Raw genomic sequence first — 27,426 nt, forward strand, 5'->3', positions numbered from 1 at the left:
ACTTGAGCTGAGATCAAGAGTTGGATGCTGAACGGATTGAACCACCCAGATGCCCCCCAAGACACATTTTTAGATACGTGCTAACTTCCCATAATCCCCTTCTACCCTAACTGCTTCCAAACTGCTGATTACAACACTGACTATTAGAAATTCCTTTCCTTCTCTCCTTTCCTATTGGATGTGGAAACTAATTAAGTTCCTTAATCTTTCCCTTGTTATTATTGTTTTACACATACACAAATGTATATAAATGTCCTTATTATTATTTTTAAGTCAATATTTCAGCTGAAGAAGTTGATCGGGGTTTGGGGGTAGGACATAGGAATGGGGTGGGAATAGGCTTAATTAATGGAGTATTTTTACAAATGGGAAAGGAGAACCCCAATTTAAATGTATTTTAAAAATCGAAGTATAGGGGCACTGGGGTGGCTCAGTTGGCTAGGTAGGTGGCTCTTGATTTCAGTTCAGGCCAAGCTGGGCTCTGTGCTCAGTGGAGAGTCCGCTTGAGGATTCTTTCTCCCTCCCCCTCTGCCCCCACTCACACACACACACTCTCTCTCTAAAATAAATAAATACATTCTTTTTAAAAATTGAGGTATAATTCACATACCATAAAAGTCACCATTTTAAAGTTTACTGTTCAGTGGTTTTTAGTATACTCACAAATACCCATTATAAAATATAAATATTTATTTTAAAAAGATTTTTGTGGAGCCTCTCCTTCAAGTCAATCCATCATTTTTGTTCTGGCAACTAACCACATACTAATAGCTATATTTAAAAGCAAATAAAGGCTAGAAAGGAGAAGGAGGAGAAGGGAAGGAAAGCCTGGAACAAACAGAAAGGAAAAGCACAATGAAAATGAAAGGCAAGATAAATAAATCTGCCTACGCTGTGCATTTTGTAAGATAATAAATGGCAAATGTACATATGATTCTATGAGATAGACCTTTGTTGAGCTGCACTATTTCCCTACCTTGTATCTCTGGTATTTCCTTTTTACAAAGCAACACCAGGAGTCATAGAATTCCAAATAGTGGAACTCACTTTATTTTATTTTATTTTTTAGGATTTATTTATTTATTTATTTGACAGGCAGAGAGAGAGGAGGAAGCAGGCTCCCCACTGAGCAGAGAGCCCAATGTGGGGCTCGATCCCAGGACGCTGGGATCATGACCTGAGCCGAAGGCAGAGGCTTTAACCCACTGAGCCACCCAGGCGCCCCAGTAGAACTCATTTTAAAAGCAACAACAGGGGCACCTGGGTAGCTCAGTCAGTTAAGTGTCTGACTCTTTTTTGGCTCAGGTCACGATCTCAGGGTTATAAGAGTGAGCCCCTCCTCAGGCTCTGAGCTGGGACTAGAGCTTGTTTGAGATTTTCTCTCTCCCTCTGCCCCTCCCTGCTCCCAGCCTCATGTGGTCTCTCCTTCTCTCTCTAAGAAAAATAAGTAAGTAAAATCAAACAGTAAAATTCCCAGAGTTTCCCATGGGGATTCTAAAACTTAACCCCCAAGAGAGACATAGTGGAGCTTCCCAGGTTGTAGCAAGAACAAAAAATGAGCCCAACCCCTACAGTCTGTTGGGTCTCCGAACAGGGTTTGAAACCAACTAATTTTACGGAGTCTTTGCCTTTTCTTGATAAAGCCCAAAAAGCTGATTTGAAAGGTCTGTAGGAGGTCAAGACTATAGTCTAGGTCTCTTGACTTTGGTCCTGAGCCCAGTTCTATAGACTGCCCTTCTTCCACACTGACCAGACATCACTTTTTCCTTTGGGTAAATTTAATGACTCAGATATTAGGAAAAGATACACATTTTTTAAAAACTAGTATATATTTTTTAAGATTTTATTTATTTATTTTACAGAGAGAGATCACAGTAGGCAGAGAGGCAGGCAGAGAGAGAGGGGGGAAGCAGACTCCCCACTGAGCAGAAAGCCTGATGCGGGGCTTGATTCTAGGACCCTGGGGTCATGACCTGAGTTGAAGGTAGGAGCCCCAATAAACATTTTTAAAAATATTTATTTCTTTAAAAATATGCAATAATATTTCTTTACATGCGCAAGTTTGCGTACAGGGGGATGGGCAGAGGGAGAGGGAGAGAGAGAAAAAAGCAGGCTCCCCGTTGAGCTTGGAGCCCTCCTTGGAACTCTCAATCACACAACCCTGAGATCATGACCTGAGCTGAAATCAAGAGTCGGAAGCTTAACCAACTGAGTCACTGAGGCACCCCAAGATAAATAATTTTTTTAAGTCTTGGGGCATCTGGGTGGCTCAGTGTGTTAAAGCCTCTGCCTTTGGCTTGAGTCATGATCCTAGGGTCCTGGGATCGAGCCCCGCTGTGGGCTCTCCACTGGGCGGGATTCCTACTTCCTACCCTCTCTCTCTTCCTGCCTCTCCGCCTACTTGTGATCTGTTAAATAAATAAATAAAATCTTTAAAAAAAAATTAAGTCTTCATTATGTGCCACCCAATACAACCACTGACAAAAATTTTTTTATTTCCTTATGCAAATATTCATATGAAGACAAATACAATTGTGCAATTTCCTATCTGGTTGTTTTCTATAATATTACATGTAAGCATTTTCCCAAGTTCTTCAACTTTCTTTAAAAAATGGAAGTTTTAGGGGCACCTGGGTGGCTCAGTGGGTTAAAGCCTTTGCCTTCGGCTCAGGTCACAGTCCCAGGGTCCTAGGATGGAGCCCCGCATCAGGCTCTCTGCTCAGCAGGGAGACTGCTTCCCTTCCTCTCTCTCTGCCTGCCTCTCTGCCTACCTGTGATCTCTGTCAGATAAATAAATAAAATATTTTTTAAAAAAGATTATGCAGTGCCTCAAAGATAAATTTACATGTGTACATGATTCAATCCAAACCTTACTCAGTCTCCCTTACATATGTGGTAACACACCAAAGCCAGACAGGTTCATGTGCACATGTCTTTTTATACTGAAACTACTTTATATCCTCTGGTGGGTTTTCTGTCTAATTAACTGAGGTGTACCTTTTTGATGTAATGGTGTATTCTTGAAGAGATGGTAGCACTTAAAAAACAAAAGTTTTTTTGTTTCTGGGACACCTCGGTGGCTCAGTGGGTTAAGCCTCTGCCTTTGGCTCAGGTCATGATCTCAGGGTCCTGGGATGGAACCCCACATCCGGCTCTCTGCTCAGCAGGGAGCCTGCTTCTCCCTCTCTCTCTGCCTGCCTCTCTGCCCACTTGTCATCCCTCTCTCTCTCTGTCAAATAAATAAATGAAATCTTTGAAAAAAAAAACCAACAACAAAAATAATTTTTTTTAATATGGATGTTTTAATGGCTGAATGGGGTTGCTTCATTGTGATCTACCATCTTTTATGTAAACAATCCCCTAAAATGAGATTTTTGAGTTGTTTCCAATATTTAACAATGATATCCATACTATGGAATACTATTAAGTAATAAAAAAGAATGAAATATTATTACATGAAACAACATGGATCATTTTCAAAGACATTATGCTAAGTGAAAGGAGTCAGACACAAAAGGCTACAAGCTATATTGTGATTCCAACTATAAGAAATTCTAAAAAAACAAAACTATAATAACAGAAAGTAAGTCAGTGGTTATCTGTGGCAAAGGGGAAGGGAAGAGAATCTGTAGGAAAGAGGCATGAAAATACTTTTTTTTAGGGTAATAGAACTATATATTGATTGTGACAGTAGTTACACAACTATAAACAATTACAAAAATTCTTCAAACTCTACACTTGAAATGGGTGGATTTTATTGTGTGTAAATTATACCTCAATAAAGCTTGAAGAAATGAAAACAGAAGCAAAGATTACTATGAAATTTCTTGAAAAAAAAAAAACTTTTCATTTTTACATATTTCCTTTAACTTTTTGGCTATATTCATACTCTATACAGCTATAATTATAGAATCTATGTAAATTTATATTTTAGACATTTTTATACACAACTTTACATATTTCTGTATAGTCTTCATAATTATGATTTAAAATAGTTATACATAATTATCCAAAGCCAAAAATCATTTCCCTACTGTTAACAGGTAAACTAACAAATTTTAAAGCAGAGGATTCAAAAAAAAAAAAAAAGGCAGATAATTCCTCCTCAATATTTGGATGCCACCAAGTGGACAAACTGTGCAATGTGGCCGAGACCAAGTAAGCCATTTTATAAATTCTATAAATTAAAAAAAAAATCAACTTAATGTTTAGTTTTCTCATTTAAAGATTATTTTTAAAGTCAGATTTTAAAAATTAAAACAGGCCATTTACAATTTACTAGACTACAATCCTCATCTATCTCTTTTATTTACTTAACTCTCAAATCTTGATCTGGGGAAGTCAGTTAAGGAAAAGAACTTCCTGTCGAGACCTAGTTCTTTACAAACTAAAGCCGTGGGTGTCAATGCTAGACATGGGTCTATCACAAGGCCCAAACCAAAAACTCCTGTACGGATCTCCAAACGCAAATAACCTTTGGTGTCAGCCAACCTAGTGACTTTTAACACGACAATAAAGCCTCCTGGGAGGTACGATGAAATTGATGACAAAAAGTTGGAGACAATTGTATGGAAGGCAGAGAAAGATACCAGGAGACTCATTCCCTTTTGGGCAAAGACTTGCTAATTCTCTTTATGAGTCACCAGGATTTTCGCCCCACAGTCCCTGGCCTCTCCAGTTCAAGCTTTTACAGTTGCATTGAAACCGCAACTGGCTAGAGCCACAAAAAGAAAGATTATTTCAGGGAAGTGTTTGGTCCCTGCCAGGGTCCACAAAAGAATGACTTTTTCAAAAGAATGCCTTTGAATGACACTGAGCCATTGCCTACCACCAAGCAGAAAGATGAACACGCAGCTCTACCTGTGACCCAACACTGCTCCCAATTATTTTTTTCAGCACTCTTTAACCCTCCCCATCTTGCTGCCAATCTCCAAAAAGTGAAAAGGAATAGTTGAAAAAAAGAAAAAGGGAAAACTCTAGGAGCGCCAGTCCCAAGAACTCTTAAAGGAATGCCATGAATCCACAAAGTAAGAAACCAGCCAGAGAAAGAAAAGATAGCTCGCTGAGACCTAACTATGGTTTCATTGTGGCAAATTACAGAGGCTTGTTTCTTTCTCTTTTTTTTTTTTTTTCAAGATTTATTTTTTTATTTGAGAGAGAGTAGGGTGAGAGGCAGAGGGAGAGACTCTTCAAGCAGACTCCCTGCTGAGAGTGCAACCTGATCTCACAACCCCGAGATCATGACCTGAGCCAAAACCAAGAGCTGGATATTCAACCAACTGAGCCACCCAGGTATCTTGGTTGGCTTGTTTCTATTTGCTGAAATGTTTGTTTGCTTGTTTCCTTCCTTCCTTCCTTCCTTTCTTCCTCTCCTTTTTCTCTCTAAGATTTTATTCATTTATTTGACAGAGAGAGAGAGACAACTAGATCAGGAACACATGCAGGGGGAGGGAGAGAGGGAGAAGCAGGCTTCCTGCTGAGCAGGAGCCTGATGTGGGGCTCGATCCCAGGAACCGGATCATGACCTAAGCCAAAGGCAGATGCTTAATGACTGAGCCACCCAGGCGCCCTGCTTGTTTTCATTTTTATTATATTTCTTACAGAAAATACATTATTTCAATACAAATTCAAAAAGTACAAAAGGGTAAACAATGAAAAGTCTTCTTCCAACAGCTTCTCTGGCTGACCAACCCTATTCCTAGAGGCAACCATTAATCATTTCTTGTGAATCTTTACAGAAATATCTCATGTGTAGATGAACAGTTACATATGTACACTCTCCCCATATAGACATTCAGTCCCATTCCCCTTTCCTTTTTGCATAAATGGTGAACCACTATACACAATGATGTATAGGGGTTTTTAAAAATTTTTTATTTATTTTTATGAGAGACAGAGAGCACAAGATGGGGAAGGGTCAGAGGGAAAAGCAGACTTCTCGCTGAGCAGGGAGCCTGATGCTTGATCCAGGATCAAGACCTGAGCCGAAGGCAGACACTTAACCAATTGAGCCACACATGGCCCCTGATTTGTAGTGTTTTTCACCTAATAATACAATTTGTCAGAGCATTCATAACATATCAATATGTAGAGTTTCCTATTCATTTTAAACCTCTATCATATGGTTATACCATAAGATATTTAAGGAATCCCTTATTAAAATGAAAGCTTACCAGAGGAATGTTGAAAAAGAAAGCCAAAGTTGGTGGAATCACAATTCCAGACTTCAAGCTCTATTACAAAGCTGTAATCATCAAGACAGTATGGTAACTGGCACAAAATCAGACACATAGATCAATGGAACAGAATAGAGAGCCCAGAAATAGACCCTCAACTCTATGGTCAACTAATATTCAACAAAACAGGAAAGAATGTCCAATAAAAAGAGACAGTTTCTTCAACAAATGGGGTTGGGAAAATTGGACAGCCACATGCAAAAGAATGAAACTGGACCATTTCCTTACACCACACACAAAAATAGACTCAAAATGGATGAAAGATCTCAATGTGAAACAGGAATCCATCAAAATCCTTGAGGAGAACACAGGCAGCAACCTCTTTTACTTCAGCTGCAGCAACTTCTTCCTAGAAACATCACCAAAGGCAAGGGAAGCAAGGCAAAAATGAACTACTGGGACTTCATCAAGATCAAAGCTTTTGCACAGCAAAGGAAATAGTCAACAAACCAAAGACAACTAACAGAATGGCAGAAGATATTCACAATGACATATCAGATAAAGGGCTAGTATCTGAAATCTATAAAGAACTTATCAAACCCAACACCAAAGAACAAATAATCCAATCAAGAAATGGGCAGAAGACACGAACAGACATTTCTGCAAAGAAGACATCCAGATGGCCAATAGACACATGAAAAAGTGCTCCACATCACTCGGCATCAGGGAAATACAAATCAAAACCACAGTGAGATACCACCTCACACCAGTCAGAATGGCTAAAATTAACCAGTCAGGAAACGACAGATGCTGGTGAGGATGTGGAGAAAGGGGAACCCTCCTACACTGTTGGTGGGAACACATGCTGGTGCAGCCACTCTGGAAAACAGCATGGAGGTTCCTTAAAAAGCTGAAAATAGAGCTACCCTACAACCCAGCAATTACACTACTGGGTATTTACCCTAAAGATACAAATGTAGTGATCTGAAGGGGAGCACGTGAACCCAAATGTTTATGGAGCAATGTCCACAATAGCCAAACTATGGAAAGAACTTAGATGTCCATCAACAGATGAATGGATAAAGAGATGTCTCACACACACACACACACACACACACACACACACACACACATACACACACACTGGAATACTATGCAGCCATCAAAAGAAATGGAATCTTGCCATTTTCAACGACGTGGATGGAACTAGAGGGTATTGTGTTGAGCAAAATAAGTCAATCAGAGAAAGACAATTATCATATGATCTCCCTGATATGAGGAATTTGAGAGGCAGGGTTGGGAGTTTGGGGGGCAGGGAAAAAAATGCAACAAGATGGGATCAGGAGAGAGACAAACCATAAGAGACTCTTAATCTCACAAAACAAACTGAGGGTTGCTGGGGGAGGAAGAGGGTGGGCAGGTTATGGACATTGGGGAGGGTATGTGCTATGGTGAGGGCTATGAATTGTGTAAGCTTGACGATTCACAGACTTGTACCCCTGGGACAAATAATACATTATATGTTAATAAAAATAATTGACAAAAATTTTTTTTAAAAAATGAAAGCTTAGCTTCCTTCCAATCTTGTGCTATTTTCATTATATTCTTCTTACCAGAAATTTTCTGGACTAATTCGATTGCTTCCTCAACTGGGTCTGAGTTCACCATTTTGTCTAGAATACCCAGCTTGAGTGCTTCATCTGCCGAAATATGTCTTCCTAAAACAAAACAATACAAAGAACAATGTGAGGTTAAAGCAAAAGCATGACTCTCTCTAATAGGAAGGTTATCTGTCCTAGGTACAAACATCTGTTATTAAATGAAATAAATAAGCAACACACTGAATTGTACGGTGGAAAGGTCACTGTATAAGTAACCAGAAAACTTAATTCAAGCCTCTACTACTGTTTGTGTGATGGTGAAGAATTGTATGGAAACCCCACTTCCCTCTAGGCAAATGGGAATAATTACACTTACCTCAGTAATTCTGAGTATCAAGTGAGAATAATACATTTTGTTTATATTCCATAAATCACTATACAAGTACTTTGTAAACTATACATCTCTAAAGAAGAAATGATTGATTTTTGAGAATAATAATATGGTAACAGCAGCAAAGCGCCATACCTCTCTTCCACCAATACATACCGAAATACATACCAAAGCTGATTACAAAAAAAAAAAAAAAAAAAAAAAAAAAAGACAGCCCTGAAACAAGACTATAGTTGGGTAAACAGAGAAATTATTAAGTTGGTGCTGTTTATGTTATAATCAAAATTACACGGGCTAAATGGGGCGGACGTCTGTCATTTTTTGCCTAGTCAGCAACTTTGTGGAGTTCCTATAATGTGAGTTTTAGAGCCCTGCCTTTTACTACAGCAGCTAAAAGGGAAGCAGAAGTGATCAGACAATTGTTCCTTCAGATCCATTCAGGTAGGGTGTGGCCCATGACCCCAAGTTTGGTGAAAACAGGGCTCGGAAGTGGGGTGTTAGCCTGCAGTAAGGACACGAAGCAGCAGCTAGCGACATCTAGTGTCTGATGGCAGTGGTAGCAGGAGCATCTACCGTCCGGCGGTGTCCTGAGTTCTTTCTTCACCAGGTATAAATATGTAATTTAATCTGAATATTCTGAAGTAGCAGGTTAAGGGATACGAGGACCCCTTATCACAGAGTCAGAAGAAAGGAGACAGTAACACCTTACTTGCTGTCTTGCCAGTACCATCTTGCCTTGTGGAAAGTGATCATCAAATCAGTCTTGAGGGCAACAATGCCACAGTCCTTGATGTTCATACAGCATTAGTGGATATCATCTTTGAGACAAACCCTCCATTCTGGGTTCTTAGTAGTGCTTCAGAGAGTTACAAATGGGTTTTCTTGATCAGATAGACAGTGCAGTGATTTCCGGCAGGGGCCACTCTGCAACATTATTTAGGCGATTTTCTAGAAGTGCCTTTGAAAACAGACTCCCTGATTTCCTCCTGGGGTGAGGAGTGGATGAGTGGCTGCAGGTGTCAAGTCTCCTGTGTGTAAGATCACTGGGGCAGGGGGGTGGGAGGGGAGAAGCCTGAGTAGCTCAGATGGTTGGGCGGCTGCCTCTGGCTTGGGTCATAATTTCCAGGTCCTGGGATCGAGCCCCGTGTCAGGTTCCCAGCTCGGCAAGGATGCTGCTTCTCCTTCTCCCTCTGCCTCTCCCACTGCTTGTGCTTTCTCTGTCTCTCTCTCAAATGAATAAATTAAAGAATCTTTTTTAAAAAGTGAAGTGTTAACTCCATTGTTGGTGTTACGATTCTAGATATCAGCTTAGGCTATATTTAGTAAGCCTTATTTTAATGTTTCCCTGACTCATTCTTAACTTTACAAGGGAGTCTAAAGTGGAGACCCTAAAAAAACAAAACAAAACAAAACAAAAAAATAACACTTGGGTAAGGGGTGAGTGAATCAGCCTGCCCAAGTTAAGGGCACCAATGGCAGACAAAATGGAAAATGGAAACCTGAGTACAAAAAGGTTCTTTGGGGCAAGTGTGTAGGTACTGTGAGCTAGCCAGGAGGTGCAAATTTCTTCAGCTGTAATGATTGCTTTCAGCCTGGATTTCACACAAGTGGAGGTGTAGCCGACTGTTCTTACCAAGTCAGTGAGATTCTGGGTTCTTTGATTCTGTTTCGAGGGCCTAAAGACCCAGCTCTGTATGTACAACCCGAATATTCAGGCTCAAACTTAAACTTGCTTTTTCTCTTGCTGCCGTCAATGTAGACAACAACCAGGGTCCAAGGGACTTTAATGAGACCCTTGCCAAGAGCTACTATAAGGAGACCCAGGGTAACTGAAGCTAAGACTTCTCTTCTCCAAAGTGGGGAATCTTGATTGTTTCCAGTGTTCTTCATGGCTTCTTTTCCAATCTTTAGAAAATCTTTTTCTACATGGAATCCTTTCCAATGTCATTTTTAAGGTCCCCCTAAAATTGTACAATTTAAAAAGAGGTATATGATTCTGATGTTAGTTTTCTTCTAATTCACTGTGACCTTTTCTATGCAAATAAAAATCCATCATATCCTTACTGTTCGAACTTCTTCTCTTCATCAAGTTAAAAATAGTGGTATTTCTATAAGCAGCAGTGCTTTAGAAAAGGCAATCCTTGTTCACTTCATTTTTGTCAAAGAAGCCAGATTTCTTCCTGATTTCCCCCAAGATATGCTTGCCTTTGAGACTTAATGATGAAAACAGAGACACAAGAGTCCTCAATATTCCCCCAATACTTCAACTTTTGTAAACCTTAGACTTTACAGACTCATTTCACACTATTACAATTTCCCCCATATTTTATTTGCTTTACTTCCTTTCTAATTGATCTTTTGCAGAATGAACGGCTTACGCTACTTTGAATTCTGTAGTATATTGGATTGTAAGCACCCTCTTATGAATTTTACATTAGATAGTTAACATACTGTACATTCTTAAGAGTGTACTTATCATACTGTTGTAACTTAAGACAATTTCTAATTTAATTTATTGAAATCAAGAAATTTAATATTTTTAGTTTTTCTAGCTACCCTTTCATACTCTGTACAGATTTATAACACCTCCCCAGCATTTAAAAGTAAAAAGGCAGCATTTTTTAGGCACATAGACTCATACTATTTTCTAATTTGGATCATGTACACACAGTTTTGTATGGTGGCTTCTGTGTCAGAAAAAATATAATGGATTTCAATTAGCAGTTCCCGAACTTTTTAAGCTTAGGACCATTTTGCACTCCTAAAGATAATGGAGGACTCCAAAAAGCCTTTGCTTATGTGGATCGTTTCTATCAATATTTACTGTATTAGAGATTAAAACTGAAAACTTTCAAAATGTTTCTTCATTAAATCACTTTAAAACAATAAGTATAGGGCACCTGGGTGGCACAGTTGGTTAAGCATCTGCCTTCAGCTCAGGTCATGATCCCAGGGTCCTGGGGTCAAGCCCCGCATCAGGCTCTCTGCTCAGCAGGGAATCTGCTTCACACCTCTCCCTCTCCCCCTGCTTGTACTCTCTCTCTCTCCCTCTCTCTCTGTCAAGTAGATAAAATCTTAAAAAAATAATAACAAGGATAAATGTTAATGTTAACATTAATGTGAATACATTTTAATGCAAAATAACTATATTTTCAAAATTTTAAAAGTCCAGTGAGAAGAGTGTCATTGTTTTATATTTTTGCAAATTTCTTTCATGTCTGGCTTACTAGAAGACAGCTGGGTTCTCATATATGCTCTGCATTCCATCTGCTCTGACATCACATGGCTTACAACCACCTCTGGAAAGTTCTACCATACATGTGTGAGGGAATAAGAGTAGAAAAGGCAAGTCACATCCAATTGTTATGAAAGTAGCTCTGACTTCATGAACTGCCCCCAATGGTCTTGGGCATTCCCCGGAGTACCCGGACCCCACTTTCAGAATTTTCTGATATAGATTATCATTTTAAAGATTGTATAGAAACTTAGAATAGGCTTGTTGTTTTAAAGACTGTACAGAATCTTAGACTAGGATTCTACACCCTAGGATTCTATACAGTCTTTAAAATGGGGGCGCCTGGGTGGCTCAGTGGGTTAAGCCTCTGCTTTCGGCTCAGGTCATGATCTCAGGGTCCTGGGATCAAGCCCCACATTGGGCTCTCTGCTCAGCAGAGAGCCTGCTTCCCTCTCTCTCTGCCTGACTCTCTGCCTACTTGTGATCTCTCTCTCTCAAATAAATAAATAAAATCGTTAAAAACTAAACTAAAATAAAATGATAATAATGTAAGGATAATAAAATATGACAAGCATACAGGATGCCTAGGTGGCTCAGTCGGTTAAGTGGCTGCCTTCAGCTCAAATCATGATCCCAGAGTCCTGGGATCGAGTCCCACATCGGGCTCCTTTCTCAGCGGGCAGCCTGCTTCTCTGCCTACTTGTGAGCTCTGACAAATAAATAAATCTTTAAAAAAATATGACAAGCGTATGCAACAGTCATGGACGAGAACTCCGTATGATCTGATTTGATACACACCAGCTCTGCCTCGGAACCTTGGTACTAGGATAGTATACCAACGTTCCCTATAGTTAATATTTATTTGTGGCTGGAGTAATTGTAGTTATTTTGAAAGTAATCTTTTGTTTTGTTTTTCTCTTTTGGGAGCTCGCAGGATTCCATTTCCTGGAAGTTTAAAATCTTTACCAAAGATACATCAGGCAATTGAAATCTCATCATTTTTTCAAGAAAATGGTAAGCTTGCTGAAATGTGATCTCTGGCTCCATTTCATGTCTGAAGAGTTTCTTCTGTTTTTTCCTTTGGTTACCACTTCTCACCTTTTTGCTTCATGGTTTGGGAACTCTTGTTATTCAAAGCAGAGACATCGAATACATACCTTCTCTATTTTTATGTTAGATTCTGAATTTCAAAAACAGATCTCTATTTATCCTGCACTTGCTGATTGAGTTGTCTGTCCGATCAAGTCCTCTTTTCATTGCTTTGAAAAGAAGTTATTTGGCCTAGTGTTTTGATTTTAGACAGGGGGTTCTTATTGAACAAATGCAGTATTTTCTAAGTTAGATTATTTTCTAAGATTTTCATTTTCTTTCATCTGTTTCACATTAATGTTTCAGTCTTCTAACACCACGGAATATTTTCAGAGGTTTGGGGCTCAGTGTTAAGTTTTTTTTGTTTGTCTGTCGGTTTGGGTCCCTGAATTATATTTGCTGATATATATTACTGCTGCTTGGGAGCTCTGGCTACTAAAATTTACCCTCTATATCTTGTTCAAATACGGAGAAAACTCACCTGAACTTAACCCACCTGAAAAGCAGGTAGGATAAGGATGCTACTCACAACATCCCCCTTACTATTCTAGGTACTAAGAAGTATCTCCTCAAAGTCTACAGCCTGAGAGTACCCTGTCCTGGGGATGACTGTAAAGAAATTCAGGGGCTGGAGCAAAGCTCTACAGGAACAGAGCAGAGACTTTGTATGCTGTTCAGTGAACAATGAGGACAAACCCTAAAAAGAGAAAGCAGAAGAGCAGGGCACTGTATCCTTGTCATTGGATGGGACAGAGAACACCAGGCAACGAATCAGAGTGGGCTCAAGCCTCTCTTTTGTGGTTACTGGGAAAGATTCAGCTGTTTTCAGGTAGCATTTTAAAGGAAGTGTGGAAAAGCAATGGTGGTTGTCCTAATTGCTTCACTTTCCAGAATTAGCTCTCTAACGGGTTCCAGAAGATCCAAAAAGGTTAGCTATTTACTCATTAATTTAATCTAAATCTGTTTACTTATTAACTCCCTATGGGCACAGTGCCTACCAAATTGGTGTTTGTTTGTTTGTTTTTTTTCAACATTAACAGCAGCAGGGGATCTTGGACTTTCAATAGCAATTTTTTTTGTTTTTTAGCATATTCTGTTAGGAAAAAAAAAAAAATCCAAACCAAAGACTAACAGTCTTAATGGCTTCATTATCAAGAGGTACTGTATTAGCCTCCTCTACAAATTCCCACAAACGTACCAGCTTAAAACAACACACATTTCTTAGCTTAGCTTAGTTCGGAAGTCTGAAATAGGTCAGCAAAACTGTCTGGGGGCTCTAAGGGAGAATCTGTTGCACGGTCTTTCCCCGCCCCCAGAGGCTGCCTACATCGCTTGGCTTGACCACTTCCTCCATCTTCAGAGCCAGCTGGCAATATCTTCTCTCCTCTCTGACCTCCTGCCTCCCTCTTCTAATGATGCTTGTAAGGAATTGGGCCCACCTGAAAAATCCAGAATAATCTCTCTTCTCAAGATTCTTAAGTTATTCACATCTACAAAGTCCCTTTTGAATGTGAGGTAACATATTCAATGGTTCTGGGGATGAGGACAGGGACATCTGTGGTGGTGGTGGTGGTGGTGGTGGTGGTGGTGGCATTATTTGGCCTGTCACAGTTGCTGTTCATTAAATGTTTTCTATGTGGCAGGTACTCTACCAGAAGCAAGTCCTGTAACTTCATTATTCTTTAAAGCAATGGTGTGGTATTGTTACTGATAAGAAAATGGAGGCCGAGAGGAGATCAGAAGACCTCTCTCCTAAACCCCAGCCAGTTTGTCCAACTGCCTACTTGACATCTCCACTTGGATGTCCCATAGTCCTCTCAGACTTAACATGTCCCAAGTAAGCTCTTGTGATTTCTCCCTACAACCTACCCTGCCAGCAACAATCCCCATCTCAATAATGGCACCATCCTTTCAGCTGCTCAGGCCACCAGAATCACTCCATCTCCTCTTTCTTGTACCTCTCGCTTCTGATGGGTCATGAAATCCTGCTAGCTCTCCCCTCATAACATGGGCAGAATTTGACTATGTCTCACCATACACATGGCTACCCACTCAGGTCTCAGCTCTCCTCATCTCACCCTTGGATGATTAGAGCAGGTTGCTAATCAGCCTTCCTAGGTCTGCTCTTGTCTCCAGTTAATGTATTTTCAACAGCCAGAGTGATCTTTTAAAAAACATAAATGAGAGCTTGTGACTCCCCTGCTCAAAACACTCCAATGCCTTTCTGCCTCATTTAGAAGAATAGCCAAAGTTCCATTCTATCATCTTCAAAGCCTATATGATGTCACTTCATCTCCTACATCTCTTCACCTTACTCACTTCACTCCAGCTGTATCAACCTTCTTGCTGTTCTTTGATACTTCCAAGCGTACTATAGCCTCCCGGGCTTTGCGTTTGCTCTTTTCTCCATGTGGAATACTTTCCTCTAGATATTGGCATAATAAGCCCCCTCACCTCTTTAAGGTCTTCACCCAGATATCATTTCATAGCAAAGCCTTTTTAACCCCTCCATCCCTAACATTTTATATTAAAATATTACCCCTCTATCCCTAACATTTTATATTCCCACTTTCTGTTTTATGTTTCTCTTTGGTACTTATCTCCATCTAACCTATTATTTACGTGACTTTTGTCATAGGTAGGCATATGTGTGAGTATACACTTGTGGTAGCTAGCCTCCAAAGTGACTCCCAGTGAGTTTCACCTCTTGGTGTTCAAGCCCCCTCCCATGTTGAATAGGGAAGACCTCTATAAGCAAGATCATATGTACATTATGTATACATATATATTATATATATCTTATATATAGATGTATACATGTATATTATATATCTGTTATGTATATACATAATCAATCAGAAAAGTTGGTACAGGACTCCAAAGCTAGGTCATAAGACATCACAGCTTTTGCCTTGTTCTGTCTTGGATCACTGACTCCAGAGGAAGCCACCGCCCATGTAGTGAAGACACTCAGGCAGCTGTAGGAAGAGGTCCACATAGAGAAGAAATGAAGACTCCTGCCAACAGTCAGCATCCACTAGCCATCCATGTAAGGGAACCCACTCAGAAGTAGATCCTTTAGCCCCACTCAAGTTTTCAGATGACTACAGCTCCAGTCAATGTCTTGACTACAACTTCATGAGAAACCCTGAGCTAGAATCGAGCTAAGCTGGTCCCAAATTCCTGACCCAAAAAAATATCGTCAACCAAAACATGACTCTTTCTTGCAACCTTACCTCATTTGGAAATCTCTTTAAAAGTCTCAGCAGTATTTGGTAAATCTAGGGTGTTTAAATGTTTTATAGTGTTGTACTGTTCACATTCCCTAGTGAAAGAGAACAATCTTTATTTGTAGCTAAAATCTCAATACCTGTGAAAGGAAAAATTCAGTCTTTTCCACACTGACACACGAAATCTTTCTGTGACAATTCTGGTTTTAATTTTTATTTATATTACAATTTCCAAATTGAGTCTGAATATAACGTACCTTATATGAATACCAGTGTCTGTGTGTGGACACTTGAACTATATAATTGGTGCTTTGTACACACTTTGATTTAGAAGGCACTTACATATGGTCTTCATGGTAATATCTGAGAAGCTTTCAGGGAAGGTACTCTTTCCATTTTACAGATGAGAAAATTGATTGTCAAAGAAGTTGAAGTATCCTCTTAAGATTACATGAGTAGGGAATGGCCAATCTAGAATTTCTCTACATTCTCATTCAGTTCCTCACGTTGCTCTAGACGGTTGTTAGCAGGGTTTGTACTGACCTGAGGTAATTAGGTCAAGTGCAGCAGGAACTCCAATGAGTCTGGGGAGAAGCTGGGTTCCTCTTGCACCAGGAAGGATTCCTAATGTGACTTCTGGGAAGCCAATTCGAGCCTATCAAAGTTTGAAGACAAGAAGATCATAAGAATGAGATGACCTGTAAAATCAAGGTAACCATTCCCTTGGATTTCCCACACTCTTGAAAACACTGTTTTGTAATATTCAGCAAATATTCTACAGGGAAAATGAGTCCACACTCTACTTAATTAACAGCATAAACAAAGCTGTGCTTCATGCTGAAACAGATCTCTAACTTCTTACACACTTTTTCTCTGACTCCATTATGAGCTGTTTGGGCCAACAAAAATGATATTCTCCAGAAACAGCTTTATGGAGCCCTAAAAGAGTGAGACAGCCAGGAAATTAAAAAAGACAACCCACAGAATAGGAGAGAATATTTGCTATATATATTTGCTATATATATGTAGAATACATAAAGAATTTTCAACTCAATAATAAAAAGACAATCCAGTAAAAAAGGGGCAAAGGCTCTGCATAGACATTTCTCCAAAGAAGAGATACAAATGGGCCAATAAGCACATGAAGAGATGTTCAATATCATTAGCCATTGGGAAAATGCAAATCAAAGCCACAAATTCACATCCAATAGGATGACTATAATAAAAAGACAGACAATAACAAGTGTTAGAGAGGAGGTAGAGAATACAAAACCTTCATATATTGTTAGTGGAAATAAAAAATGGTACACTTTGGAAAACAATTTGGCAGTTCCTCAAATGTTGAACATAGAGTCTCCATATGACCCAGCAATTCCACTCCTAGGTATGTATGCAAGAAAATGAAAACATGCCCACCAAAAAAAAAAAAAAAAAAAAACCCACACAAATTTTCATAGCACCATTATTCAAAAATGTCAAGAAAATGGAAACAACCAAATGTCCATCAGTAGATGAATGGAAAAAGAAAATGTGGTATATCCATACAAGGGAATATTATTAGGTTGTAGAAAAGAATCAAGTACTGATACAGGTTACAGCATAGGTGAACCTTGAAAACATTATGCTAAGTGATAGAAGCCAGTCATAAAAGACAACAAGCTGTATGATTCCATTTATATGAAATGTCTAGAATGGGCAAACCCATACAGACAGAAAGATTAGTGGTTGTCAAGGACTGGGGGTAGATGGTAAGTTACTCCTAAAGAGTATGAATTTTCTTTTTGGGATAATAAAATGTTCTAAAATCAACTGTGGTAATGGTTACACAACTCTGTGAATATGCTAATATACCATTCAATTGTACACTTTAAATGAGTGCATTACATGGTATTTGAATTATACCTCAATAAAGCTATTGCAGAAGAATAATCAGGCAACAACCTCAGTCCAGATAAGAGAGTGAGTCCTTTATCATATGCCTCTCCTGGCTATTTAAAAGTGGGTAAAGCTTGGGACATCTGGGTGCCTCTGTTGGGTAAGTGTCTGGCTCTTGATTTCAGTTCAGGTCATGGTCTCAGGGTTGTAAGATCAAGCCCTGCATTGGGCTCATGCTGTCTGTACTGTACTGTCTGTCTGTCTGTCTGTACTGCCTGCCCTCCACCATCCCCCCCCGACTCCTGCACTCCCCACCCCTGCACACATGCTCTCCCTCTGTTTAAAAAAATTTTTTAAAAAGGCTAGAGCTCTGTTAGTCATCTTCTAGGTTCAGGATGGGAAGAGGAAAACACTTTAATGCAGACTGTTATTTACCCACAATGTAATGCCCACAGCTCCAAAATAAATATCTGAGCCTCTCTCACACAAGGCTTTCCTAACAGTCAGTCATGATTTTTTCCACCACTATTCATCCCCATTCCCGGCTGACTTATTGCTCATAACTTAGATCTGCACTCGGTGTGCAGAAGGCACATTAAGAGGGACACAGAAAAAGGAGCACTTAGGATATATGTCTTTATTCATAAGCCTTTATTAAAATTAAAATGCCTTAAGTGGGGTGCCTGGGTGGCTAAGTGGGTTAAAGTCTCTGCCTTCGGCTCAGGTCATGATCCTGGGGTTCTGGGATCGAGCCCTGCATTGGGCTCTCTGTTTCACGGAGAGCCTGCTTCCTCCTCTCTCTCTGCTGCCTCTCTGCCTACTTGTGATCTTTGTCTGTCAAATAAATAAATAAAATCTTTAAAAAAAATTAAAATGCCCTAAGGAAACAAATAAATTATGGTATAGCTATAAGACAAAATTATGTAGCCATTTAAAATGATAGTTTTAAGGACTATTTACAATAAGAGTAACAGCAAATTTCTCATCAGAAACCATAGAGGCCAAGAGGCAATGGGATGACGTATTCAAAGCATTTCAGTGTTTTTACTTTCAGATAAAAACCTACTTTCAGGTAAAAACCTGTCAAACAACAACTCTATACCTGGCAAAACTAGCTTTTGAAAATGAAAGTAATTTAGGGTGCCTGAGTGGCTCCATTGGTTAAGGGTCCAGTTAAGTGTCTGACTCTGTTTCGGCTCAGGTCATGATGTCATGGGTCATGAGATGGAGCCTGAGCAGGGCTCTGAGCTCAGAGGGAGTCTGCCTGAAGATTGTCTTCCTCTCCCCCACCCTCAACTTGTGCACACAAATGAGCACATGTACTCTCTTTCTCTCTAGAATAAATATATATATTTTTAGAAGATAGCAAAGAAAAAAAAGGTGTAAGAAAAAAAATACTAGGTAGGATAAAGACCAGAAGAAAACAAAATAGAATGCTAATAGTAGTTATTTCTGTACTGTGGGTTTATGGGTGATTTTAGTTTACATCTTTACAGTTTCCTGTATTTTCTAGTCTATTAACAATGATCGGTATTATCATTATCATTAGGAAATTATGTTACTTATAGGGGCACCTGGGTGGCTCAGTCATTAAGCGTCTGCCTTCACCTCAGGTCATGATCCCAGGGTCCTGGGATTGAGTCCCACATTGGGCTCCCTGCTCAGCAGGAAGCCTGGTTCTCCCTCTCCCACTCCCACTGCTTGTCTCCTCTCTTGCTGTGTCTCTCTCTGTCAAATAAATAAATTAAATCTTTAAATCTTTAAAAAAATAAAATCTTTAAAAAAAGAGAGAGAAAGAAAACTATGTTATCATAGACTGGTATCACAAACTTCATCTACATATCTAATAGGCCAAATTGTATCTATCTACAGAAACAAATGGATTTACAGTTTTGTGCTATTTTCAAATCGGAAATTGTCTTCTTAGGGACTGATAATTATGAGGGACCACAAAACTGGGACCTATGAGATAGGACATAAAATTTTAGGGGCACCTGGGTGGCTCAGTCAGTTGGGTGACTACCTTCAGCTCAGGTCATGATCCAAGGTCAGGGTCCTGGGATAGAGCCCCACATTGGGCTCCCTGCTCAGTGGGGGTCCTGCTTCTCCCTCTCTGTCTGCTGCTTCCCCTGCCTGTGCTCTCCTGCTCTGTCTCTGTCAAATAAGAAAAAATAAAATCTTTTAAAAAAATTTTTTTATAGTACACATACTCAGGATGATAGTCAAAATATTTTCTATCTCATACTGCATGAGGATGGCTCAGAGGAACCTGGCTTGAGCCATACTACTGGAGCAGAGTCCTGGGGACTGAGTAGTGACCCAGGACTTCCCCTTTAGGTGGTGGATCATAGGGAGACCCAAGGGATAGGGTGAGGGGAGTCAGTTGGACAGTCATGGGGCTCAGGGTAATAGCTATTCACCCATTGGAATGGACATATTTTCAACAACTACTTCCACTGTGCTGGGGCACAGCAGCAGAAAAACCAGTGCTAAATATACATGAGTTGTTACCCAGTGAGCTCACCCTTTAAAATGACCACCCCTGAGGCATACACAGCATTTAGATTTTGCCTTAAAGAAAAATCCCACACACCAGGCCCCATAAGGAGTTTTAGCTGTTACCTCTGCATGGGCAATCCTATAGTGACAGCCCAGGGCCAGCTCCAGTCCCCCTCCTAAAGCCAGGCCTTGAATAGCTGCCACCACGGGCTTCTCATTTCTCTGTATTTCATCTACTACATGTCCCAGGCCAAGGTCAGACATTCTTGGTGTACCAAAGCTGTGGATATCAGCCCCTAAGGACACAGACATGGGAAAAGAAAGCTGAGAAAGAGTTGGGCTCTGTTATATAACAATAAGGTAACAGACAACTCTCAAGGAATCTCAGACTCTTAGGGTCCATGAAACATTTTATCTTTTGGGTGGACACACAGCGAAGAAGGAACACCCTAGGAAACGTAGAACAACATGAGAGAAAATCCCCAAATCTTTATCAGGAATCCTGTAATCTTCTGAAGTCTATCTTTCTATATGACAGGTAGCTACCCTACCTTTAAATAATTAAGGGGCACCTGGGGGGCAGAGTTGGTTAAGTGTCTGACTTGGTTTCAGCTCAGGTCATGATCCCAGGGTCCTGGGATCGAGCCCTGCATCAGGCTCCCTGCTCAGCATGGAGTCTGCTTGAGTCTCTCTCCTTCTGCCTCTCATACTCATGCTCTCTCTCTAAAATAAATAAGTAAAAATCTTTTTAAAAAATTTGTTTATAAAAATTAAAAAACTCAGGGGGCACCTGGGTTTAGTCGGTTGAGCACGGACTCTTGGTTTTGGCTGAGGTCATGATACTGAGCCCCAGGTGAGACTCCACACTCAGCAGGGTCTGCTTGAGATTCTTTCCCTCTCACTCTTCCTCCTCCTCTGCCTCTCCCCCTGCTTGAATGTGTACTCTCTCTCTCTCAAATAAATCAATACATAAAAATCTTAAAAAAAAAAAAAAAAGTTTAAAAAGCCCAGAGAAGGGCGCCTGGGTGGCTCAGTGGGTTAAGCCGCTGCCTTCAGCTCAGGTCATGATCTCAGGGTCCTGGGATCGAGTCCTGCATCGTGCTCTCTGCTCTGCGGAGAGCCTGCTTCCTCCTCTCCCTCTCTCTGCCTGCCTGTCTGCCTGCTTGTGATCTCTGTCTGTCAAATAAATAAATAAAATCTTAAAAAAAAAAAAAAAAAAGCCCAGAGAAGGGGAACAGAGATTCTGAGGTTGAGCCAGCCCTTCCTAATCTTTTGCATAGTATTGCTCACCAACCCTATTCACAGCAAGTTAGACCCATTGTTAAGAGTATGAAGGCATTACAACATAAAACTTCAGTGGGAAACACATACATATTTATGAATTACATGTTCATCAACCAGCTTGGAATTATGTTTTCATAATAGATTTTTTTTGTGATCAAGAAAAGTAACAACATTTATATGTTTTCCTAATCATAAAAATAACACATGTGGGGCGCCTGGGTGGTTCAGTGGGTTACACATCTGCCTTCGGGTCAGCCCCAGGGTCCTGGGATCCAACTCTGAGTCGTGCTCCCTGCTCAGTGGGAAGCCTACTTCTCCCTCTCCCTCTGCTGCTCCCTCTGCTTGTGCTCCCACTCTCTAATAAATAAATAAAATCTTAAAAACAAAACATGTATTACAGGAAATTTTTAAAATATACAAAGTAATAAAGAACATAAAGACCACCTCAAAAATCACCATACAGAGATAACAATGTAATATTTTGGAGGAATTCTTAGTTGTTTCCCAGTGCATATATGTAAATGGCTTTGTGACCTTCAGTAAGCTATTTATTTAGCCTTTAATCTCAAAACCTTTCTTAAATGACTTTGAATTAAACAAAAATTTACTGTAATATACATTTAACAATACTGAGAGCATTCTATAACATCACTTTTCATATTTTCCTTTTTTCACATAACATTCTAAATACTGAGCATTTTCCCTATAGCATTATCTATCCTTTAAAAACATTAAGCAAGGGTGCCTGGGTGGCTTAGTCAGTTCAGCATCTGCCTTCCGCTCACGTCATGATCCCAGGGTTGTGGGATCAAGCCCCATGTCAGGCTCCTTATTCAGCAGTGAGTTCGCTTCTCCCTTTGCCTGCCACTCCCCCTGATTTTGCACGCTCACTCTCTTTCTCTCTCTCTCTGTCAAAGAAACAAAATCTTGGGGAGGGGGGGAAGGCAGTTCTTTCTGCCCATGGGTCCTGTCCCTGGGCTTTAATAAAATCACCTTTTTGCATTCAAATAATTAAATAAATAAAAATTATTTATAAATAAATAATATATAATATGTCTATTATTAATATATTACATATTATACATAATTTACATATTATATTTGATAATATTTAATATTATATTAATGTTGTATTAATATATTTATATCACAAATATAATACCTAAGATATATAAATATGAATAATATATAAATATATGATATATAAATAAATAAATATTTATTTATTTATTGGTACAAGTTAAAAAGTTAAAGCAATCATTTCATATTCAGCCTATTCATGTTTTTGTTTCTACCTGCTCCTTACCTAGCATTATGTTTTTTTCTTACCCATTCATCATATTCCTATTCTAATCTAGTGTTATTACGATTGTTCTTTTTTTTTTTTTAAGATTTTATTTATTTATTTGACAGATAGAGATCACAAGTAGGCAGAGAGGCAGGCAGAGAGAGGAAGAAGCAGGCTCCCCGCTGAGCAGAAAGCCCGATGCGGGGCTCGATCCCAGGATGCTGGGATCATGACCTGAGCCGAAGGCAGAAGCTAAACCACTGAGCCACCCAGGCGCCCCACGATTGTTCTTACATAGATTCCTTTTTGGCTTAAGAAAAACAAGATCTATTTCACCCTGTAACTTTAGATTTAAACAATAATCATAGATTGTTTAGATTTAAACAATAATCATATCCTGATAGCAATTAGCACATACTGGATAAATACTTTACACCTAGTTTAAGTGTCTAACAATCCCCATTTTACAGGTCAGGAAGTTAAGGCTTTGAGCTGTTAAGTGGCTAGTTCAAACATATGACCAGTTAATTACAGGTAGAAAAAGGATTTGAACTTGGGCAGTTTAACTACATAGCCCATATTCTTAAATGTTATACTATATACCTCCTTCCACTTGCAGCATAAGGTTAGTATTATTATCCCATTTTACAGAAACCAAGGCACAGATAAGAGTACAGTGATTTCACTGTGTATTTCTGGCATATAGAAATGTAACTAATTTTTGGATATTGATTATATATCCAGCAAAATTCTCATATTAATTCTAGTAGTTTTCTAATAGATTATTTTTATTTTCTGCAAACACTATCATATCTTCTGAATAATGAAGTTTCATTTTTTCCTTTCCAATCCCTATACCTCTCATTTATTTTTCTGGCCTTACTGTGCTGGCCAGGCCCTGGAGCACAATGTCAAACAGAAATGGTGAGAGCAGTTAGCCAGGTCTTGTTCCTTTCTCAGAAAGACAGCTTTCAGTTTATCATTTTATTTGATGTTTGCTGTAGATTTTCCAAAATGGATTAAGACATTTTCTTTCTTTTTTTTTTTTTTAAAGATTTTATTTATTTATTGGACAGAGGGAGATCACAAGTAGGCAGAGACAGGCAGAGAGAGAGGAGGAAGCAGGCTCCCTGCTGAGCAGAGAGCCCGATGTGGGGCTCGATCCCAGGACTCTGAGATCATGGCCTGAGCCGAAGGCAGCGGCTTAACCCACTGAGCCACCCAGGCGCCCCAGACATTTTCTTTCTATACCTAGTTTACCAGGAACTTTTATTTTTAGTACATGTCAGATGTTATCAAATGTTTTTTTCTGCATTTCTTGAAAAAAAAGAATCACATTTTTTTTCTTTTCCAATCTTTTAATAGAATGAAATCAATTAATCTTCGAACGTTCAACCAATCTGGTATTTCTGGGGAAAAAGTGATGTCTTCTACTTTTTATACTTTGTTAGATTCAATTTTATAAATATTGCTCAAGATTTTTTATATCTAGGTTTGTGAATGAAACTGGCCTTTCATTTTGCTTTTTTTTTTTTTCCCATTGCAAATTTCATTCACAAATTTTGCTTTTTCATACAGGCCTTGACAGGTGTTGGTAGCAAGGTTATGCTAGTCTCACATAATGAATTGGAAAGTGTATTGGCTTGAACCTATGACACTTACTTTATTTGGAAATAGGGTCTTTGCAGATATAACTGAGTAAAAATGAGATCGTACTGGATAAGCATGGATCTGTCTCAGCTCAGGGAAATCTGGACACAGGGGAGAGGGCTGTGGGAGAGAGGCAGGGACAAGAGTGAGAGAGTAACAAGCCAAGGAACACCAAGTGCTGCCAGCAACCACAGAAGCTAGAGGACACCAAGGAAAGATTCTTCCCTAGAGCTTCCGGAGTAAGAATGGCCTTGCAGATATCTTGACTTTGAACTTCTACCCTCCAGAACTATGAGAGAACAGATTTCTGTTGTTTTCAGTCACCTAGTTTAAGTCATTTATTACCGTAGCCCCAGGAAACTAATATGGGAAGTGCTCCCTCTTTTTATATTCCCTAAAAAAAAATTTGTGTAAAATTAGAATAATATTTTCCTTGACTTTTTAGTTAGGGCTTGCCAAGAGTCACCTGCGGCTAGAGTTTATTTTGTGAGATTTTTGATTACTGGCTCAATTTCTTTAATGGCTTTCTATTTCCTCATGAGTCATATTGGGAAGCCATAATATTTTCATAATATTTGTGTTATCTTTTTTAATGGCTACAGCATCTGCCATTTATCATGTATATAGTGTCTTCTCTTTTTTTTCTTGATCAATCTTCTCCAGAGGTTTGTCAATTTTACCAGTCTTTGGAAAAACTAATTTTGACCTAATCTTAAATCACATTTGTTTCTATCTCATTAATTTCTCCTCATTATTCCCTTCCTTCTACTTCATTGGGCCTGTTTCATGGCTTGTTTTGTTAGTTCCTTGATACAGATGCTTAGCTCATTATATTTCAGTCTGTTTTCTTTTCTGATAAATACCTTTTCGGTTATAAATCTCCTGTTAACTTTGCTTTAGCTGTATCCTTCAAGTTACATATGTCTCATTTTCTCTATCATTTAGTTCAAAATATTTTCTAAATTCTATTACAGTTTCTGCTTTGGCTCAGAGATTATTAAGAAATGAATTTAATTTCTAAATGTATGGGTATTTCTAGTTATAGTTTTGTTATTGATTTCTAGTTTAATGACATTGTTGTCAGTGAATGTATTCTAAGTGAAATTTATTGAGACAAATTTAATGAAAGTCTAACAACTCCTAATGCTTTTCTAGGAGAATAATTTTTTCTGTCATTGAGCTCTAACTACATTCTCTCTTTTCTACCTCCTTTCTTACAAAGAAATAATCAAGTTCTACATTATTGGGATCCCTCTCTCCATGCCACAAAGCCACTATCTTCGGCTCCTGACCTCAACTTTTCAAACTACAAAGTAAGCCATTTAATAACTGGTTAACGTTCGGCACAGTATTTGAATCTCTCTCAGGCTCATCTTTCTCTTCCATGAATGGAGATTTACTGAGGATTAAAATATAATATGTATAAAAATACTGTTTTCATTATTAATAAATAAATAACCTATACAAATGGCACACAGTAGGCAAGGTAACTGGTAACTACTATAATGATTAACATTTCTACATTTCTTTATTGTTATGATTCCAATACTTATTTCTTCTCAGGTTTCAATGAACATACATTAAATTCCCTTGGCTGCAGTAAGATCACATACACCTTCCTATCCACGTGACTTTTGTCAAAGGGCATAAACATATTCAGTGGGGAAAAGAAGAAAAGTTGTCACAAATACCACTGAATCCCTATTTCAGATTCTTTTGCTGTATGTTTTCAATATTTTTGCATCGTCATGGAATAACCCAGTAAAGACTGTTATGGTCCCTGAGATGGCTGACCTTCAAAAGAAAAATGAACTCCATTTCAAGTCGCTGTGTGAAATAAAAAATAACATTAACTGAACATCTTCTGATGTAGGAAGGCACTACACTTCCAGATATACCTCTTATAACATCACAAAAACCTGTTAAGATAAATATTACTATCCGCTTTCTTTTTTTAAGATTCTATTTATTTGAAGCCAAACAATGGGAAGAGCCTAGATGTCCATCAGCAGATGAATGGATAAAGAAGATGTAGTATACAGACACACACATACACACAGGAATACTATGCAGCCATCAAAAAACCGAACTCTCGCCATATGCAATGATGTGATTGGAACTAGAGGGTATTATGCTAAGCAAAATAAGTCAATCAGAGAAAGACAATTATCATATGACCTCCCTGATACGAAGAATTTGAGAAACAAGACAGAGGATCATAGGGGAAGGGAGGGAAAAATGAAGCAAGACGAAACCAGAGAGGGAGACAAACCATTAGAGACTCTTTTTTTTTTTTTTAAGATTTTATTTATTTATTTGACAGACAGAGATCACAAGTAGGCAGAGAGGTAGGCAGAGAGAGAGGGGGAAGCAGGCTCCCTGCTGAGCTGAGAGCCCAATGTGGGACTAGATCCCAGGACCCCGAGATCATAACCCGAGCCAAAGGCAGTGGCTTAACCCACTTAGCCACCCAGGCGCCCCTACAGACTCTTAATCTCAGGAAACAAACTGAGGGTTGCTGGAGTGGAGCAGGTTTGGGGTGATGGGGTAGCTGGGTGATGGACATTGGGGAGGGTATGTGCTATGGTGAGCACTGTGCGTTGTATAAGACTGATGAATCACAGACCTGTACCCCTGAAACAAATAATACATTATATGTTAATTTTTTTTAAAGATTCTATTTATTTGAGAGACAGAGAATAAAATGAGAGATAGAGAGAGTACACAAGTTTGTGGTGGGGGGCAGCAGGGAGGGCAGAGGGAGAGGGACTAACAGACTTCCCACTGAGCAAGGAGCCTACTATGGGGCTCAATTCCAGGACCCTGGGATCATGAGCTGAGCCAAAGGCAGATGCTTAACCAACTGAGCCACCCAGGTGGCCCTACTATCTACCTTCTAAATAGAGAAATTGAGGTTCAGGAGATAACAGGGATTTGCCCAAGCTCCCACAGGGTGGAGCTATATGCAGAGCAGGTATGTACCAACATACCTGCTAGTGGCTAGTGTTAGTTAGTATATATTAGCAGGTCTAACACCCAGCAAGCCTGGCACTATATGTCTTCTAAAGGCCCAATCCCATATAAAAGATCAGAATTTCCTCTGGGTCT

The 27,426-nt window shown here is 39.3% G+C and overlaps 1 protein-coding gene across 1 annotated transcript in view; it reads right to left on the reverse strand.

The window, feature by feature from the left end:
• EHHADH (enoyl-CoA hydratase and 3-hydroxyacyl CoA dehydrogenase) overlaps positions 1-27,426 on the reverse strand; it is a 49,315-nt gene that overhangs the window by 16,418 nt on the left and 5,471 nt on the right. Inside the window, exons 3-5 of the mRNA XM_044251927.1 lie at positions 20,220-20,392; positions 16,266-16,377; positions 7,790-7,894 (exon numbers count right to left, since the gene is read on the reverse strand). Of these exons, the coding sequence (XP_044107862.1) occupies positions 7,790-7,894; positions 16,266-16,377; positions 20,220-20,392 (390 nt within the window). The remainder of the gene's footprint in view (positions 1-7,789; positions 7,895-16,265; positions 16,378-20,219; positions 20,393-27,426) is intronic.

The sequence above is a fragment of the Neovison vison genome, chromosome 6 (assembly GCF_020171115.1).
Source record: "Neovison vison isolate M4711 chromosome 6, ASM_NN_V1, whole genome shotgun sequence".
In the NCBI taxonomy this organism is placed as follows: Eukaryota; Metazoa; Chordata; class Mammalia; order Carnivora; family Mustelidae; genus Neogale; species Neogale vison.